The 19,376-nt window shown below is 44.6% G+C and overlaps 1 protein-coding gene across 1 annotated transcript in view; it reads left to right on the top strand.

The window, feature by feature from the left end:
* Positions 1-19,011, top strand: part of LOC146341333 (vomeronasal type-2 receptor 26-like) — a 53,365-nt gene extending 34,354 nt beyond the window's left edge. The window contains exons 3-12 of the mRNA XM_084807374.1: positions 97-117; positions 822-910; positions 1,435-1,726; positions 2,572-2,982; positions 4,320-4,532; positions 4,922-5,167; positions 5,289-5,373; positions 5,850-5,901; positions 13,734-13,813; positions 18,110-19,011. Of these exons, the coding sequence (XP_084663500.1) occupies positions 97-117; positions 822-910; positions 1,435-1,726; positions 2,572-2,982; positions 4,320-4,532; positions 4,922-5,167; positions 5,289-5,373; positions 5,850-5,901; positions 13,734-13,813; positions 18,110-19,011 (2,391 nt within the window). The remainder of the gene's footprint in view (positions 1-96; positions 118-821; positions 911-1,434; positions 1,727-2,571; positions 2,983-4,319; positions 4,533-4,921; positions 5,168-5,288; positions 5,374-5,849; positions 5,902-13,733; positions 13,814-18,109) is intronic.
* Positions 19,012-19,376: the final 365 nt, after the last annotated feature.

Raw genomic sequence — 19,376 nt, forward strand, 5'->3', positions numbered from 1 at the left:
CAGGAAAACCTCTCTTGGGAGCTCATTCCACAGCCCAGATGCCACAGCAGAGAAGGCCCTCTTCCTGTTAGCTACCCTCTTCTCTTCCTTTTACAGGGCGGCATGGAAAAGGACCCAGTCTGTAAATTACCATGATGTATTCCCCATTATTGCTCAACTATACACTCTGTTGGGTGTGATCCCTGGCAATAGACAGGGAAACTGATGCTTACAGGATTAGACCTACCCACCAAGAGACCTACACTTATACAGTGTTGTTAGCATAGTAAAACTTTGCCTAATAATCCCAACAGTCCACAGTAGAACTGGTTGGATCCAGATGCGGTAATGCTTAAAGCAGACCCATATATTGGTATGGTGACAAGATATATTTCAATAGTGCAACTAAGTCAGGATTCAACCCAATGTCTGTTTTTTACAAACTTATGACCAATAACATACAAGCCGGATGTCAATATCAGATTGTTGTGAAGTATGAACCAACTATTCCCATTACTAAGTCTCTGGGAGATGCTTTTATGACATCTTTAAAACTTGTCGGGGTGTGTGTGTTTTTGTGTGTGTGCTTGGTTTACACAGGCAAAGAATCCAGGACACCAGGGAGGCACCCCTATAATATATAATTATCAAAATCACTGTTATTTTTTTCCATGTACATCCAGGGGAATATTATCAATCCAGCTTACAATGTACGCTTTTTCCATTTCAAAATTGACTTCTGGGCTGAACTGACAACATGCCTCTCAGAGCTAGGGTACCACTCCTTTGAGGAGTAGGGTGAAATCAATCATCTTTTCTTTGTTCCACTCATTCTTCTCCAGGGTGGCTACTTGGAGGAAAGGGCTCCTGCTGTGGGGGGCATTGTAGACAAGGCAGTCTATAAGGATGAAGGTGTGCAGCTGTTGCCAGAGTAATCTGGTTCATGTACTCAAGTGGTTGTTAATGGTGTTATTGCTGCTTCTCCTGCTGCCACCTATTGTGTATGATCTGAAGCCAATGATTAGAGACTCAACCAATATGTCTAGGTTTGGAGATATAAACACTGGAGGGGTCTTCTCTCTAATGCATCCTATGTATAATACACTTACGTTTACAGATCCTCCAGATTGGACTCCTGATAATATTAGGTAAGGCTTCCTTTATCATGTAGTAGTGGTAACACTACTTCCTAGATGAGTGTTAGAGTGGCCAAAGGGTGGAACTTCAATTGGTGCATCACTTCCCATCAATGATCTGCAGTTATTGCAAAAACAGGATCAGCTGAAGAATTTCTGGGGCTATTAGAGCTGCATACACCCTCGAATTAACACTCCCCTTCCTTTTGCTTTAATCTCTTCCTCATTTTGCTAGGGACAGGGAGCACTACAACCTTTGCCCATGTGCCACCTGTGAAAATGCATTGCAAAATTTCACTCACTGTCAATCTCTTTGCAGCATAGTGTCAAAGAATTATCAACAAGCCTTTGCTTTTATTTTTGCCATCCACGAGATAAATAAGAATCCCAGCCTCTTACCCAACATGACACTAGGATTCCATATCTATGACAACCTACATAGTACAAGAAGCACATCTGAAGCCATTGTGGATCTGCTGTTCACACAGCAAAGGAAGGCGCCTAATTTCAACTGTAATCGGAAAAAAGATGTGTTGTCTATCATTGGGGGGCTCACTGTAGAAGACGTTATCCAGATGGCCAGCATCTTTAGTCTGTACAAGATTCCACAGGTAAACAGTGCCTTTTGGGATGGCTGGAGAAATCTTGCTGTTCAGTCATATTCTAGTATAATGTTCCTTAAGTAAAGGTTGTTCATTTCAGAACAGACACCTTTACTGTTCACAGTAATCCACAAACTAAAAGAAAAGGAAGTGTATGTTACTTAATGTAACATTCATTCCCTGCTGCAGCATTAAAGAAAGGGCAGATTGAATGAATATACATCCTTGATGACTTTTGTGGTAATGAATGAATCCCCCTAAATTTATTTAATCTGCCTGCATCATACCTGTCTGCTTCTCCACCTGCCTGCCTGCCTGCCTGCCTGCCTGCCTGCCTGCCTGCCTGCCTGCCTCTCTCTCTCTCTCTCTCTCTCTGGCAAAAATCTATTAATATAGTGACTAATTTGCAATGTTTCTGTCTTAGACTTCAAGAAAGCTTTATTTAAAGAGAGATTACAATGTTTCTGTCTTAGACTTCAAGAAAGCTTTATTTAAAGAGAGTGACTTGGTCTATATTGTGCAAGCAGACCAGTGTTAATTATGGTGTTGCTTGGAGAGGTGGATAGAAAAGATGGAGTGATGCCATTTTCATGTGTATAAATCAGAATCAGTAGCTCAGTTTGGGGAACCGATTTTGCCTAATTAAAAAAAGTTAATTCTATCTTGACTTTAGTCCATTGTAGTCAGAAAATAATTTACCATTGGTGAAATATTCAGATGGAAACGTATTGTTCAGATCACTTAAAAAATAAAGGAAGGACATATATTGAAAGCAGTTTCTGTAGTGAATCCTATCAATTGGGAAACCTGCGGATATTTCTCCAGCCCCTCTTAAGTTACATTTTCCCCATTAGCTCACATATAGTGGACATGAGACTACGCTCTCCAGTAAAACCCATATTCCTTCTTTGTACCGGATGACACCAAGGGAGTCGTCTTTGCATGAGGGGATTGTCCAGCTGCTCCTGCATTTCGGATGGACATGGATCGGCCTCATTGTTTCAGATGATGAAGATGGGGAAAGGTTTGTGCAGATCCTGACTCCTGTGCTGGCTCAGAACCGTATCTGTGTTGCCCTTTTGGAAAGATCCAGAGCAATAGACAGATCTAATATTCCTTTTTACATGGACAATGTTTCTAAATTAAGGGAAGCACTTTTTTCAACGGAAGCCAATGTGATTGTTGTCAGTGGGGACACTGAGGCTCTGTTTCCTTTAACAGTCACCTTAGACATGTATGAATTTCATGATACCCCTGTAGGGAAGGTTTGGATTACAACAGCTCAGTGGGATTTCACCAGCACCATGTATGCAGGCAGCTTTCCCCCCAAAACCTTCTATGGAGCATTATCTTTCTCAGTCCAAACAAATGCAGTCCCCGCATTCAAGGATTTTCTCCAAAACCTCAAGCCTGATGAGACACTGATGCATTTCCTTTATCTGTTCTGGCAAATGGCATTCAGGTGTTGTTTTAGAGGAGTAAGCATTGAAAACTGTAAGGACTGTACAGGAGGGGAAAAGCTGGAGAACCTGTCTGCATCCCTCTTTGATATGGATATGAGCAGTCAGAGCTACGGTATCTACAATGCCCTCTATGCTGTTGCACACACTTTGCATGCTACATATTTATCGAAACATAGAATACGGGTGCTTGGAGGCCAAGTGGGACATCTGAATGTTCAGCCATGGCAGGTAAAGTGACCAGTATTGTGCATTTTCCCCACATTTGGACAATGTATTCTGATGGCTTAAAGTAGCATAAGGAACTGCTGCCAGGAGACACAAGAGTGGGAAGGGGAAGTCCTCAGAATATGAGTTGTTGGGGGACAACTGTGGGAAAGGGCTCTAACAGTCATGTCCTGCTTCTGGGTTTCCCACCTCCATCTGGTTTGCTACTGTGGGTAACAGGATGCCTGCAAGGTAGGCCTTTAGTCAGATCCAAGAAAGCTCTTCTTACATTTTGATAGGGGTGTATGGATTGTGTAAAATCCACTCTGTCTCTGTTTTACTGATGGTTAGGCTCCTTTTGTTCCTTCATCCATTCACAGACAGATTCAAACCTTGTTTGTGTGATGCAGAAAAATAAGCCAGGAATTCAGTAGTAATTTGCATAAGAGGGTTCACAACCATTTACATAATTTACCTTAGTAAGTAACTTTTAGCATTTCTTTCCCATTACAATCAAATTTTCCTGAGCAGAAAATTGTGTATTTTCCTACGAAGAACTACATGTACATTTCTGGAAAGTAGAAAACAAGATCTGAAAGTCCATGGACTCTGTTCATCATGAAGAGGTCGAACTGCAGCGGATTCCACAGGTTGGATTATATGAAATCCAAGCACATTTAGTACATCTCAGATTTCTTTAGCATCCCCATTTCTGGAGTCCTTTAGTATTGTGTAATTTATTTATTTATTTTTAATGATGTTTTCCCAGAACTCTGTAGCGTAGCAAGATGACAGGAAGATAAGGGAAATCTGCTCAGCTGTATTCCTAAACAGGTCAGGTTTACAGTTACATCTTAATGGAATCCAGATGGCACAAGCACTCAATGCGAATGCCCTTCCCTTGATGACTGCTGTTGTATTTTCTCCCCATCTAGCTCCACTCTTTCCTGGGAAACATCCACGTTAACAATGGTGCTGGCCATGAAATCTTATTTGAGGATGGGCAGCTGTCAGTGGGATATGATATCATCAACTGGATCACTTTTCCCAACCAATCCTTTCTGAAAGTCCAGGTTGGAACAATGTCATCAAGCCAACAGCTCAGCATTGCCATGGATTCCATTCGATGGAATAGCATATTTAGGCAGGTGAGAATAAACAGCACGATCAATGTTAAAGCCAGAGCTTTAAGCCCCTGGGTCTGTTGAGTGATCAGGGATAAGCAAGGACCATGTCAGGGGTGCTGGGGCAGGGTTCTATATAGAAGCTATAGCCTTCTCACTCTGCCATTGACCCTGAGCCAGACACAGTTGCTGTTTTACCACCATGAGCGGTAATGGTAAACAGTGCTCAGGTCCGTTAGGGAAGAGAGGAGGCTGCAGCTTCCTCTCTTCCCAGCAGCCCCAAAGCAGGTATGTATGGGTGTTTCTGTCTCCCTCCTGTACATGTCTGTGTCTCCCCACCCCATTGTGTGTGTATGTGTGCATGTGTGTGTGTCTTCCCACACCTCGCTCTGTGTCCTTGGGCTTGCATGCAGTTCTGTCTCCTCAGCCCCTCGGCAAAACTGCATTTGGCCCTCGGGGCCGACAGCATTGATCACTCCTGCCCTAGTGCAATGTCCAAAGCAGTGACACCCCCAGGGGGAACAGGTCCCAGAGATATCTGCCCCACTCAGGAACTGGATGCAAAGAACATCACCACCAGGGGAATGGAACTACCAGGGCAATGGTCCTCCCCTCTCCACACACAGGCATCAGCTGTGTTCTATGCCTCTCAGTGCACTGTATCAGTCAGCCTGCTCTCTTTTTGGGAGGGGCAGCAGCCCAGAGGATGGGGGCTAGATGTTCTCAGTGACAGCCTTTCCCCGCTCCCCAGTTCTGACAACTACTCCCTCTGTCTCTCAGTTGGAGACTATGAGAGTCTCCGGACATACCTATCCTGCCGAGAAATTAGCCCCCTCCCAAAGGTTGCTGGAAGGATATCAGCTGGGTGCAGGGCTGTAAAGTCCAGAGGTGTTTTGATTCAACCCAAATGACTGATCATTGACATTCAACAATATATGTGTTTGCCTCAGGGATAGGTTCAGCATGTTTACACTACTAGGGAAGAGTCAGTGAGGTTATCCAATCATATCATAAACGCAAGTTGTGTTTTTAAGTTTTCTTGCAGCCTTGTGTGTAAAGAAACTCCTTCAAATTGGCATGCAAACATTTACATTTACATTAATGTGTGCATGGGAGAAGATGTGTGTAAAATTCCTTGAGACTATTCTGTGGTGACATATTTAATTTGGGAGATAGATTATGTGGAGCTGTGAAGAGATTTCTCAGAAATGTAGTTTCCGATACATATGGGCATTATCTTTCCCTCTCTGACAAATCTGTCCTCACTCAGGGATTCTGTGAGCATTTCCAGATGATGCTTTTGTTCTACGCTTATGATTGGTCACTCACTGTTCTTTGCAGGTCGTCTACAGGACGTCATCAACCTCCAGGGCCCCTCTCATGCCTTCAGCCAGTACAGTGGCTTTATTTTCAACGGGGAAAGTGCAATAAGAGATTTTATTGCACTTTGAGGTGCGATAAATTTCTGATGAATGTCCCTAGTTCTGCAATATCAGAACTGCACCACCACAGCACCATCAAATGGCTGTATTATGAAACATACATAACTTGCCCAGAAAAAGAAACCCCAGATGAAACCACGTGTTAAAGAACAACTCTAAATCCTGCAAGGCAGAAGCCCCGGCAAGGGTCCAGGATTTTAGCCTCGTGTAGAAGTGCCCTATGAGATGGAATTCCAGTATATTGGGGGGGGGTTGTCTAACCCTCGAGATATCCAGTCCTACACACTTTTCTCCAGTGAAAGGTATCACCAGGAAATGCAGGGTTTTACTGACTTCTCGTAGTACACACACACACACACACACACACACACAGTTTTCATTCAATAAGAACTCTCAGAGCCCAAGGTTTTGTCTTTTCTGTCCTTTACTCATTTCAAGTCTATCTCTAGTACAGAATAGACACTAAGCACACAATGCTGACACAAACAAATCAAAACAGCTTCAAGATACATTTATAGCAACCAGGTTTATGAAGAGGAAAACACCATAGTGCAAATGGCACTTTACCAATCTTCTCAAATAAAGCAAAGAAGGTGAGTTCTCCGATGGAGGATTTCCATCTTTGATCACTGGACTATGTTTTATACCTGTTAAGCATTTTTACTTGTGTTACTCTGCTTCTGCACATTTAGATTTTATGTTTCCTCTTAACACAATGGAAAGATCAACACATTACTAAATCTACTCAAAAAAACCCACATCTCCTGATGTGAACACCAGATTTTTAGCCAGAACAACATGTACGTGTGGCAACATCCATGACCATCACAATATGCAACTGATATGTCAGTGATAAATGAAGAAAATGTCTCAAAAACAGTTGCAATGGCTTTTTAGCCTTAGAGATCCGATGTTTCCCATTTCATGCATCCCTTCCCTGGTTGATAACATTTCTAATTTTTTGGTAGTTATTGCTCATGGCCTAATACCTATGGCTTTGTATGGAAATTCCCCAATTCTCTTCAGATGCAGATTCAGACCTTCTAAATAGGCCCTGCTTCTCTTTGGACCAATTTGGACCCAATCTGATTTGCCTTGGATTCAGAACCCAAGCGAGATTCAGATAGGGATGTACGAAAGTCACTTACTTTTTCGTGGATGTGATTTGTGGTGGGGGGGAGGCACTCCGTCCTTCCCCCCAGAATCCTTGATGGGGGGATGAAGCGATCCGGTCCTCCCCCCTGGAATCCTGCCTGGTCGGCTCCGCTCTGTGGTGGCTCCGTTGAGCAGCCGGCCAGGGCCACCCACAGCCCGAGTTCCGGCCGCAGACGGGCTGCTGCGGACGCAAATGGCGGCCGCCGTAGCGGCTGCCATTTGCATCCAGCCAGGCTGCCGTGATAGCCTACGTAAGTATTTATGTAGACTATCATGGCAGGCCAAAAAACACACAACAGCGTACGCAAATGGCAGCTACAGCAGCCACCATTTGCATTCCCTAGTTTTCGCTGTTTTATCCTACGTAAATATTTCCGTAGGCTAAAACGGCAAAAAAAAGGGAATGCAAATGGTGGCCGCCGTAGCCGACATTTGTGTACGCTGTTTTTTTTTTTTTTTGCTTGCCATGATAGTTACATAAATACTTATGTAGCCTATCATGGCAAACAGCAGATGCAAATGGCGGCTGCGGCAGCCAGTCAAAAGACCAGCCACCGCCGCCAGTGCTGCCGCCAGAACATCCACCCCAGGTAAGCTTTGTCCCAGGGGGAAATCCGCGGGGGGGCTGGGGGTGGGAGGCTGTTCTGCCACGGGTTTCAGGGGGGCGAATGCCATTGCATTTGGCCTCACTGAACTCTGTGGTGGAATTCTCCACCATCCCTAGATTCAGACATCCAAATTATTCAGATTTTACATTTTCCCTTTGATTTGCATTGGAAAACAGAAAGGTGTAGCATCTCTAGGCATCTCCCAGGTATTCGCTGTATTACGAGTTGTTCTGATATCCTCTGCTGGTTTATCCAAATTCATAGCACTCATTCAATTATCTTCTTCATTACTTCCTTTATAAATTCATCTGTCTGGATATCCAGTAAGTTATTGATACTCCGATGCCAAAAGAGACCTCTCTCAATATCAAAAGGAGAAAAAGACATAAAAATTAAAAAGAACATGAAAAGAAGAAAGATTTTTCATAAGATGCTGATTTTTTTTTTTGCCATCCAACAGGTATCAGCAATACTCCTTTTTTAATAAGTTTCACTCGGTCTGCCCACAAGTTGATCTTATTCCAGCCTATCCCAGGCTTTCTGCCAAAGATTTATTTATTTTCACTTTGTCACTTTCTCAAGGTCATGTAGAAGAAAAAGGCAACTGGACAAAAACATAGCTTTCAGCCATATAAATTCAAACATTAAAACGTTCAAACAATGATTTAAAGAAATAGGAAGTTCATTAGACTGTAATACTCATTCAATAATGCAAAATGTCTTAGTACTCTTTCTTTTTTCTTCTTTTGAAAGGACCTCTTGAACTAAATTCACTTTGTAAAAGACTGCAACTCCTTGATTTTAATTCAGGTTAGATTTATACAAGTGCCATACTTTTGCTTCTTGCTGTGCAAGTGGTGCTTGCTGGTAGCTTAAGTTTCCAAATACTGTCTATGATTAGAGCACACCCATCCTTATATTCTCTTAATTAATTAAGAGTTTCAAAATAGCGTTTCAGTAGGTGTTTATCTCCGACGACTGACCTTAGTTTTGAGCCCCTTTGCATCCTCCGCAAAGGCAGCTGTTCTTCTAAGATTTCATCCGGATGGTAGTGCAGGCTTCCCCTTTATTTTCCGGGTGGGGGGAGGTTTCTCAGCCTTTTCACAACTGTTTGAATGAAGCGACCTGCGGAGCCCCACAAGTCACTGCCAGGACGACATTGCTCCTTACCAGAAGTCCCCCGATTCACTTCAGAGGCAGATATGGACCTTCCAAATCTGCCCTGCTTCACTTTGGATCAATTTGGACCCAATCTGATTTGCCTTGGATTCGGAACCCAAGCAAGATTCAGATATCCCAATTATTCAGATTTTACCTTTTCCCTTTGACGCATTGGGAAACAGAAACAAACATATTTTCCCCATTTTTTAAGATAAATGCATAAACCTTTGGGACCTGGCAGCCCCTATCGAGGTGATTCAATCTGCCGTATTTCAGACAGTTTAGCCCAGATGTTTTTGTGCTAGGTGCAGGTATAATGTGCTTTTTTCACCTAAAACCCACAAATCAAAGAGCTATAGCTTTTCACTGGTTCCACAGAAGTACATGAAATCTGGGCAACACACAGCTCCCATGCAGATGATTGAAGCTGCCAAACTTCAGACAGTTTGGCCCAGTACCTTTTGTGGTAGGTGCAAGTTAATTGTTGTTTTGTTTTGTTTTTTCTCGGAATCTCAAACCAAAGGTAATTAAGGGATAATCAGAGAGGTTTGGTGATTAAGAGCTGAATGGGAGGAGGTCACTCTCCTTAATCTCTGGTGTAGGTGTTTTGAAGTGTAGAATAACCCATCTTCCCTAATAATTTCCTATTCAGCTTCACACTGGAGGACCTCAGGCTCTCTTTGGCTGAATGTTATAGACATTGCCTGGGAATAGGGATGTTAGAGAATTCTGCCACAGACTCCAGTGAGGCTGGTTTCTTTAGAATCTGGCCCCCCAGAGTCTGTGGCAGAATGGAGCAATTCCCCCCGCCACCTGGAGAAACTTCTCCGGGAAGGATCCTACCTGTTGTGGGCCGTCTGCTGCCCTCATCTGCGGCCACGAACGGCAGCCCCAGTCTGCGGCCACCATTTCCCTTGCTACTTTAGTCATGATAGGCTATGTAAGTATTTACATAGCCTATTACGGCAAAGCGCAAGGATGCAAATAGTGGCTGCTAAGCCATTTGTGTCCCTGCTCTTTCCATGATAGGCTACATAAATATATATGTAGCCTATCATGGCTAATGCCACTTGCGGCCGCTACGCCATTTGCGTCCCTGCGTTAGCCATGATAGGCTACGTATATATTTACGTAGCCTATCACAAAAAGAGCAGGGACGCAAATGGCATAGTGGCCGTGATTTGCGTCCATGCTCTTTGCCATGATAGGCTACGTAAATATATATGTAACCTGTCACGACTAATGCAGGGACGCAAATGGCAGCCACTACGGCAGCCGCCATTTGCAGCCGTGGCCCGGCAGTGGACGGAGGTCTGACTGCGGGTAGCCCTGGCTGGTGGCTCCATGGACTTGCTGCTGAGCAGAGCTGGCCAGGGTGGATTCCGGGGGGAGGGACGGATCACCACCCCCAACCGCGGATGCCCTGGAACAGAACCAGGAAAGGGATTCGTACATCCCTACCTGGGAAAACAGTTATGGCGGTGGTGGAGAAGAGGCACCTACTGGTGCTGTTCGTACCACCAGCACCTCACCCACCTCCACCCTTGCCAAGACCCCAAAGATGCCTCACGTTAGCCTCACATTTCCACAGAGTGCAGTATTACAGTATGTATTTTAATGGGACTGGTGCTTTTCAACTCTATTTTGAAATACGGATCAGTGTGTAGTTTTGCACACACAAGTGCAAAAGGAAAGCAAATACAGAACTATCTAGAAGCAAAGGAGGAGGGGGGAGTAATAGTACACTATCTGTTAGGGCTGTGCACAGCTTCGGCCCGAGGCCGAAACCCCGAGTCGAAGCAGGCCACTTTGGGCCACTTTCTGCCCCTTCCAAGGTGAAGTGAAAGGGGCATGAAGCAGCCTGGAGGAGGTTGGGGGCTCACTGAAGTCCCCCGCCGGCACCTCCAGGTCCTTACTTGAGCCGCCTTGTCCGCTGCCCTTCCGCCGCCTTCTCTTGAGGCCTGGAAACACGGCGACTCTTCTTGCAGGGAGCTGCCATTTAAAAAATGTGAAGCAGCTTCCAAGTCGGATCAGGGGCTCCCTGCAGAGCCCTACTATCTATAATCTTAACAGAAGAGAAAAGGGTTCTATTTTTTTATTTTTTAAGGGAAAAGCTATAGAGTCCAAAAATAGGAAGGGAAGAAATACAGGCATTGGGGGGAGGGAGTATGGGAAAGTACTGTGTGTGTGTGTGTGGGGGGGGTTAATAAAGAATCCAGAAAGAAAGAAAGAAAGAAAGAAAGAAAGAAAGAAAGAAAGAAAGAAAGCAAGCTAATATGAATGGTTGAATTGAGAAGGGCATGGAAGGAGGAGGGAGCCAATGAACTAGGGATGTCAGAGAATTCCACGACAGATCTCGGTGAGGCTGAATTCCAGTGCATTCGGCCCCCCAAAATCTATCATGGAATGAAGCCCCCGCTCCCCAACCCACGAAAGGCACGCGGGACGAAGTAACCACTGCCCCCACCCCACGAAAGGCGTGCGAAACGGAGCACTTACCTGCTCCAGTCCACGCTGCTTTGCGAACGGCAGCCGTCCAGGCCACCATTTGCTTCCTCCTCTTCCTAGCCATGATAGGCTACGTAAATACTTACGTAGCCTATCATGGCTAATGCAGGGATGCCATTTGCATCCCTGAGGAGGCCGTGATAGGCTACATAAGTATTTATGTAGCCTATCATGGGGGGGGAGAAACCCCAGCGTACTGCCATTTGCGTATGCTGGGGTTTTTCCCCCTGCCATGATAGGCTACGTAAATATTTATGAAGCCTATCATGGCTCACTACAGGGACACAAATGGCGGCAGCTATGAGAGCCGCCATTTATGTCCCTGCAGGGCTGCCCAGTGGCCGGATGTACGGCTGCGGGCAGCTGGAGCTGGCCGGCAGCTCTGCGGCTTGGCCACGGAACAGAGCCAGCTGGGCTGGATTCCAGGGGGAGGGACAGAGTGCCTCCCCCCGACTGCGGTTGCCCCTGTGCGGAGCCAGGTAAGGGATTCATACATCCCTACAAAGAACAGGGCAAGGAAATTAACACTGTCATTTCTGTTCTTTTGAAAATAAACTAGAGAAGAAGGAGTGGGAAGACTAATAGGAATAGTTGAATTGAGAAGGGCTAGTTGGGAAGTAAACAAATAAAAAGTGAAGCTGCAGTAGAACACACACACCACACACACAATCTCTTTCTAACCAGCTCTAAGCAACTCTCTGACTCATGAAAGGAACGCGGCCTGCTCTCCTGTGACACAGCATCCCCCACCCCTCCTCCACCACTGTCGCTGATGGCAGTCTGCTGGGTCAAGTTCAGCCCAATCTGGCAGCTATAGTTGCCATTCATCAAGGCTCACTATTTCCCCCTCCCTTCTCCTCCTCTCCCTTCCCCCCTCTGTCCTTCTCCTCGCCCCCTCTCTGATCTCAGACAAGTTGATATATTTTAGAGACAGGCGGTCTGAGCTTCAGAATGGTGTCAGAAGAGCTCCGAAAGTCGGAGGCGCACCAAGGAACTTCGGGGTTGACCTGTTTCCCTTCAAACTGCCTCAGGGTTGTTCTGACCTGCTTTGAAGCTCAGTGATCCCACCCCACCCAAGCATCCAGATTTGCTTCAGAATTCAGATTCGGCTCCAAGCGGTACATAGCCCCACTAATAATATTTTGACCCCCTTGATTAACTCCATCCTACTTTGATACTAGAATGCAATACTATTTACTGCTCTACATCCTGACACAGATGTTTTCTGCAATGTTAAGTATCAGAACAAAGTTCCCACAGGACTGTACTTTGAAAAGCATTATTTTTGGCCAAAGAGATCCAGTTGTGTGGGATTAGGTGCTGGAACAAAATCATGAAATCCTAATGCAGAATATCCTTTGATGAATTTGACCATGGAATCTCCTAACTGCTTAGCCAGATCAGACTGGGCAATACAGGTCCCAATATGTGCCCCCCGGGTCCCCATGGATTGTTGCAGTCTCATTGTTGCAAATAGTCAATGCTCCCTTTACCCCTTCTTATTGTTGCAGGAAGCATTGGGCTTTGCCCCTCCTCCTTCCAGTGTTCCTCTTTAGCCCATTGCTTTCTTGTTCCAGCCATGAAAAATAACCATATAGTTTCATTCAACATAAATTCAAGTGTAATTTCCTGGAAGATAATTGCCCCCCCCCTTTTTTCTGCACTTCATGAATTGTTGGAAGAATTCCACCTATTCTTATAGAGAATATTTTGCAAAATGCACCCCAACGCCCCCCCCCCCACACACACATACACACACATTTTTCTGCCTGTAAAAAAAGATGCAGATGTTCTGTTTACTCTCATGGATATTTTTAAAGCATTCTTGAAAATCAAGTGTTGAATTCATCTCTCTCTCTCTCTCTCTCTCTCTCTTTTGCAAATCTTCTAAAATGTTTATGAAGTGTGAAATTTCATTTGGCTCTACTTTCAACTACTATTTGGTACAGTGGGAAACTTGACTTCAGAATTTCCTAGGTTTTCAAGTAGAAATACTTGAAATTTAAATTTTTAAATTTTTATCTTTGTTGTTTTAAATCTGTATTTTAAACTCCTGTACTGCTGCTAGGTTTTATTGTGGTTGTATTGTTATATTGTGGTTTTAATGTTCTATATATTTTAAATTGTTTTATTGTGTGTTGTTTGGTTTTAGTTTTTGTGAACCGCCCAGAGAGCTTCGGCTATTGGGCGGTATAGAAATAAATAAATAAATAAATAAATAAATATAAGTGGACTAACTGTCCTGCAGAAATTAGTGCTATTTACCTCCCAGTTTATGATGATTATGATCATGATTATTACTAGACGCAGCCCCATTCCACGTGTGTGGAGAGCTGCCTTCCCGGACACAGCAAGAGAATTCGAGAGGGGAAGCCAGTTTGTTGCTATGACTGTATTCAGTGCCCAGAAGACATGATTTCTGACTGGACAGGTAAGCGGCAGCACCCAGGTTAGGCTGGGAATGATTTCAACTCTCTATTATACTTTCATATTTTAAATTTCTTATTCAATTTCTGATTCCCCAAACAACTGACTCAATTACTGTAGTAATCTTGTAGTGACACAAATCTTAGAGACTTTGATGTTATACATAAACATCTTTTGAGTGTTTATAATTAACTGACATGTGAAATGGCATGTTTAATAATAATATATTTGCAATACCTTTCATAAATCCCCTCAAAAATAGCCAGAGATGGTGTGAGGCCAGTGGGTGCACTGCCCTACATAGATCAGTGATTTGCCCCAACTAGGACTTTTTTGCGAGGGGGGGGGGTCTTCTTATTTTGTGGCATGACAATGACCACTTCAAGAATAACAGCTTGTTTTAAGAGAAGGAACAACGGAGGTGTAGTGTGTCCTGATCACAATCACCCTATTTTTACTAATGTGATCTTGTGTGCTAACATGACCCTTGAATGGTTAAATATTCTAATTGTCTCTTATGGGCTAGAGAGTGAGACTCCACAGCTTGGACTTGCATTTGCTCTAGTTTTCGATTTCATTTCCATCTGTGCCAGCAACAAGGAAGTATATTTGTGTTCCTGCATTAAAGAGCAAGTAAGCATTGGTTTTGTATGAAATCATTCTGACAGTGGGTAGTACGGAGTCAGTTGCTCAAAGAGTGTAATAAAGAAGTAACTTAAAGTGACCTGGAATAATATCTACCCTGAGATTTCAGGCATACCCTTTTAAGGCACACTGTGCTCACAACTGTAGGGTCAATAATGATTAGGGGTGGATGGACGCCTTGCCTCCGGGTCCGGGGGGGCATCCGTAGGGGGGGGACGTAATCTGTCCCTCCTCCCAGAGTCAGCCCAGGCCAGCTCCACTCCACGACGATCCGGGAGAGCTGGCGGCCAGCTCCGCAATGCTGGCGATACGGCCGGCTGCCATTGCCATGCCGTATCGCTATGTTAAATATAAGGACGCAAATGGTGTATTGGGCACCATTTGCAGCTGTAAAGCTGGGGGGTTAGCCTAAATGTAGCCATAAATGGCATAACCCCATTTTAGCATATCCCCAATGCTGTTCAATATTTACATGCAACTGCTGGGAGAGATCATCAGGAGGTTTGTTCCTGTGTGTTATCACTATGCTGATGACATCCGAATCTATTTCTCCTTAAAATCTTTATCCAAGGAAGATGTGACTCCTCTGAATGACTGCCTGAAGTCGGTAATGGGCTGGATGAGGGAGAACAAGCTGAAACTGAATCAAGGCAAGACAGGGATGTTCATTGTGAAAGGTCCTCATTCAGGTATTGAGATATGTCCACCAGTTCTGGATGGGGTTGCACTCCCCCTGAAATAGTAAGTTCATAGCTTGGGGTTGCTTCTTGACTCAACACTTCTCCTGGCACCCCAGGTGAAGGCAAAGGTGAGAATGCCTGTTATCAACTTCAGCTGATATGCCAGCTACACCCATTCCTGGAACATATGGTCCTGGTAATGGTGGTGTACAGTCTGGTAACCACTCAGCTTGATTTCTGCAATGCACTGTACTTGAGGCTGCCTGTATATTTTGTTTGGAAACTTCAACTGGTACATAATATGGCAGCCAGGTTGGTGTCTGGGACATCCCGTACAGACCTTATTACACTGGTTTTAAAATCTTTGCACTGGCTGCCAAATAGTTTCCGAGCAAAATACAAAGTGCTGGTTCTTATCTTCAAAGCCTTACATGGTATAGGTCCAAGGTACCTTAGGGGAGCACCTTCTCCCTTACATCCCTGTCTGCCACCTAAGGTCCTCTGAGGGATCTCTGCTGCAGCTGCTTAATGTGAGACTGGCAGCCACACGCAAGGGGACCATCTCCTTTGCCGCCTTTCACTTGTGGAATGACCTGCCAGTTGAAAGGTGCCTGCTAACCTCGTTGAAGGCATTTAAGCAGGAATTCAAGACACTGTTATTCCAGCAGGCCTTCCCTTTTTAGAACACTTGCTCCTTTTGCGTACTTGTGTATATTATTTTTCAGCAGTGTTATTTTAAGCTGTGATTTCTTGTTGGATTTGTTAAACAAATTGTTTTTAGTTCAAAGTTGTTTTTAGTTATAATTTGTTTGTCTATGTTTTATGTGAATGGTTTTTAAACTTTGTATATTGCATTTTAATGTATTAACTTTTTTCAACTGCCCAGAGAGCTTCAGCTATGGGGAGGTATAGAAATATAATACATACATACACACACACACATACATAAAGGCTGAAAATATTGCCCTAGTTTGATAGAAACATTGCTGGGCACCCAGGCTGTAATCTGGCCTTGTTTCTGGCTTTCCACTGAATATGTGCGCAGTAGCTTGAGGCCTACTACACCATTTGGCATTCACTACACCATTTCTGTCTCTGCTTTTTCGTGCGATAGGCTACGCAAATATTTATGCAAATACAAATGCGTAGCCTATCACGAGAAAATACAGATCACTTTCCAATAGGGGTGCACGAAAGTCCCTTACCTGTCCTCACGGGGGCGTTGTTTTTTTCTTTATTGGAATGGCGGCGGCGGCAGCTGGTCGAAAGATCAGCTGCCGCCCCCGCCCCTGACGAAGACCCGACGAACCGCTGGCCGGACCCGCTGCCGGGAGGGACATTCGCCAAAGGTAAGTCCCGTCCAAGGGGGGGCACGGGGGCCGGGGGGGTGCAGAGAATTTCTCCCAAAAACTTGTTCGGGGGGCCGAACACGTTTGCACTCGGCCCCCCAAAGTTTCGGGGAGAAATTCTCCGCCAACCCTACTTTCCAAATAGAGCCACTGGGAGGGAGGATTCAGTCCGTGTGGGTCCAGGAGGCCGAGGTGAGTACATCTGTTCCGCCACAGGCTCTAGGCCCCCCGAATTCAATGGAATTTGGCCTCATTTGAGTCCGTGGCGGATTCTGCCGACATCCCTACTTGTACTGCATCCTTACTCTGTTCCTTGATGAGGTTTCTTTCTTTCTTTCTTTCTTTCTTTCTTTCTTTCTTTCTTTCTTTCTGTCTGTCTGTCTGTCTGTCTGTCTGTCTTTGTTTTTGTTTTTTTCTTTTTTGTATTGGTGTTTTCTCATGATTCAAGATTAAAACTGAATTTTTGTGAAAGAAGCTCCACTATTATTTCCTCTCTTATCTGAGACAATTTTGTTCATTTTACACCTTTCAATATTTCTGTGTTCACTGTATGCTTAAAATACTTATTCTTGGAGTGGTGATGTGGGAATGGTGGCCATTTAATTCCTGAGGTCCATAATGAATTTTTCCTTAAATATGCTTCACATACCCTTGTTTCCTTTCCCATCCTCAAATCCTCCTGTACCATGAGAAGGGGTGGGTGGGTGGGAATCAGTTGATGCTATGAACCAGCGGGGGGGGGGGAACCAGGAAAGGGCCCCATCTAGAAATGCAACTGCCTCCCCTATAATGGAAGTCTGGCTACAGGGCTGCCTTTAACACTTGAACGTACTTGCTGAAATTATGTGATGCTTTGGAATGTTAATAAAGATCCCATCTTCATAGTCCAGGGATATAGGCTGACTGAATTCTCTTCAAATTATGTTGACTAGGAGAAGTGAAACCAAAAGAGAGAGAACCAGATGTAGTGGGAGAGTGGGAGGAAGTGTTTCCCTCAGTCCCACCTTCCTTCTTCAAATCAGTGAACAAAATGCCAAGACAGCATGGAAGATGGAGTTCCCTGGAAGGTTGCTGCAATTGCTGCATCACTTAGAATAATTATATCTACCATAATCCCCTCCTCTTTGGAACCATGGCACATTACTAATCAGCTAATCAGCATGTGGACTTCTTTTGGTTATACCACAGTAACTGATACAGCTGTGATGTAGTATCTTTGTGTCTGCTGAGATGTGTTTTGGGTGAGTTGTGAAAGATGATATTCATGACAGGGTATATTGTCCAGATCATTCCAAGGCTGGCTACCACAAGGAATCATCAGCATGTTCCTACCTGATTGGTCTGGGTTCCTTGTTCTCCTTGAACCATGCTGGAATTGCAGTTGATATGTTATTTTCTGTTTGAAATGCTTATTATTATCAGTGTTCCTGCTGGGAATGAATATGATCTCTGGTGTACCACCAGCCCAGGTACATTGAAGTCACCGTATGTAATATAGATATCTGAAGGCCAAAAAAGAAATAAATCCAAAGACAGGAATTCTAGTCAACCATGGACTTGGCATTATCACAGCCATTCTTTGTCAAGAAAGCTAACACTACCACACACTTTTCTTAACCCTTTCAGATGCCGTGCATTGTGTCCAGTGTCCAGAAGATCAATATCCAAACAAGAAAAAAGATCAATGTATCCCCAAGCTTTGGACCTTCTTAACCTATGAAGAGCCTTTGGGAATCATTTTAGTTTCCCTGGCTATTTCCTTTGCTGTGATTACAGGTTTGGTGATCCTGACCTTTGCAAAGAACTGGGATACTCCCATTGTCAAAGCCAACAACCGAAACCTCACCTGCATTCTCCTCACCTCCATCTTGCTTTGTTACTTCTCTTCCCTTCTCTTCATTGGCACTCCTGGGAAGGTGTCCTGCTGTCTCCGGCAGTTGTCATTTGCAATCATTTTCTCCATTGCAGTGTCTTGTGTCTTGGCAAAAACCATCATGGTGGTCCTGGCCTTCATGGCCACCAAGCCGGGCAACAGGATGAGGAAACTGCTTGGGCAAAAAGTGGCAAATGCCATTGTGCTTTCCTGCTCCTTCATTCAGGTGTGCATCTGCATTGCCTGGCTCTCAGTTTCTCCTCCATTCCCAGATGTTGACATGCACTCTCAGGCTGGGCAGATCATAGTGGAATGTAATGAAGGCTCCATCCTCATGTTCTACTGTGTTTTGGGCTACATGGGCTTTCTGGCCCTCATCAGCTTCACGGTAGCTTTCCTGTCCAGAAAGCTGCCAGACACTTTCAATGAAGCCAAGCTGATCACCTTCAGCATGCTGGTGTTTTGCAGTGTTTGGATCTCCTTCCTTCCAGCTTACCTGAGCACCAAGGGGAAAGATGTGGTGGCTGTGGAGCTTTTTGCCATCTTGGCCTCCAACACTGGGTTATTGGGTTGCATCTTTCTCCCAAAGTGTTACATCATTGTTCTCAGAGCTGAGCTCAACTCCAGGAAGCTTCTAACTGAGAAAACTAACTAGGGATTATGTGGAAATGAAAGGTTTTCTCTACTTCACCCCCTTGGTAATTTAGAGCAAGGGAAAGGCAGTTATATTCAGACATTTCAGTGTTTATGTTTCCACTAATTTTTACCCATTCTCTTGGCACCCCCAAAGGATCTGACCCCCTGAAGTTCTGTGCCTCTGATGTATGCAATGATGCTGCCACAGTGATATAAAGCATAATGGTGGCCCAGGTGTCAGATGATGTTGCAGCCACTGCCAACTAGACGTATGTGGGAAAGGAAAGGGGGTGGCAATGGAGGGAACAGATGTTGGTGACCAGGAAAGCACATTCCTGTTTGGCCCAAACCTTACAGTGGGTATGAACTAAGATGGCATGGGAC

The sequence above is a fragment of the Heloderma suspectum genome, chromosome 6, assembly GCF_057233095.1.
Source record: "Heloderma suspectum isolate Gila_16-S chromosome 6, 16-S_ref, whole genome shotgun sequence".
In the NCBI taxonomy this organism is placed as follows: domain Eukaryota; kingdom Metazoa; phylum Chordata; class Lepidosauria; order Squamata; family Helodermatidae; genus Heloderma; species Heloderma suspectum.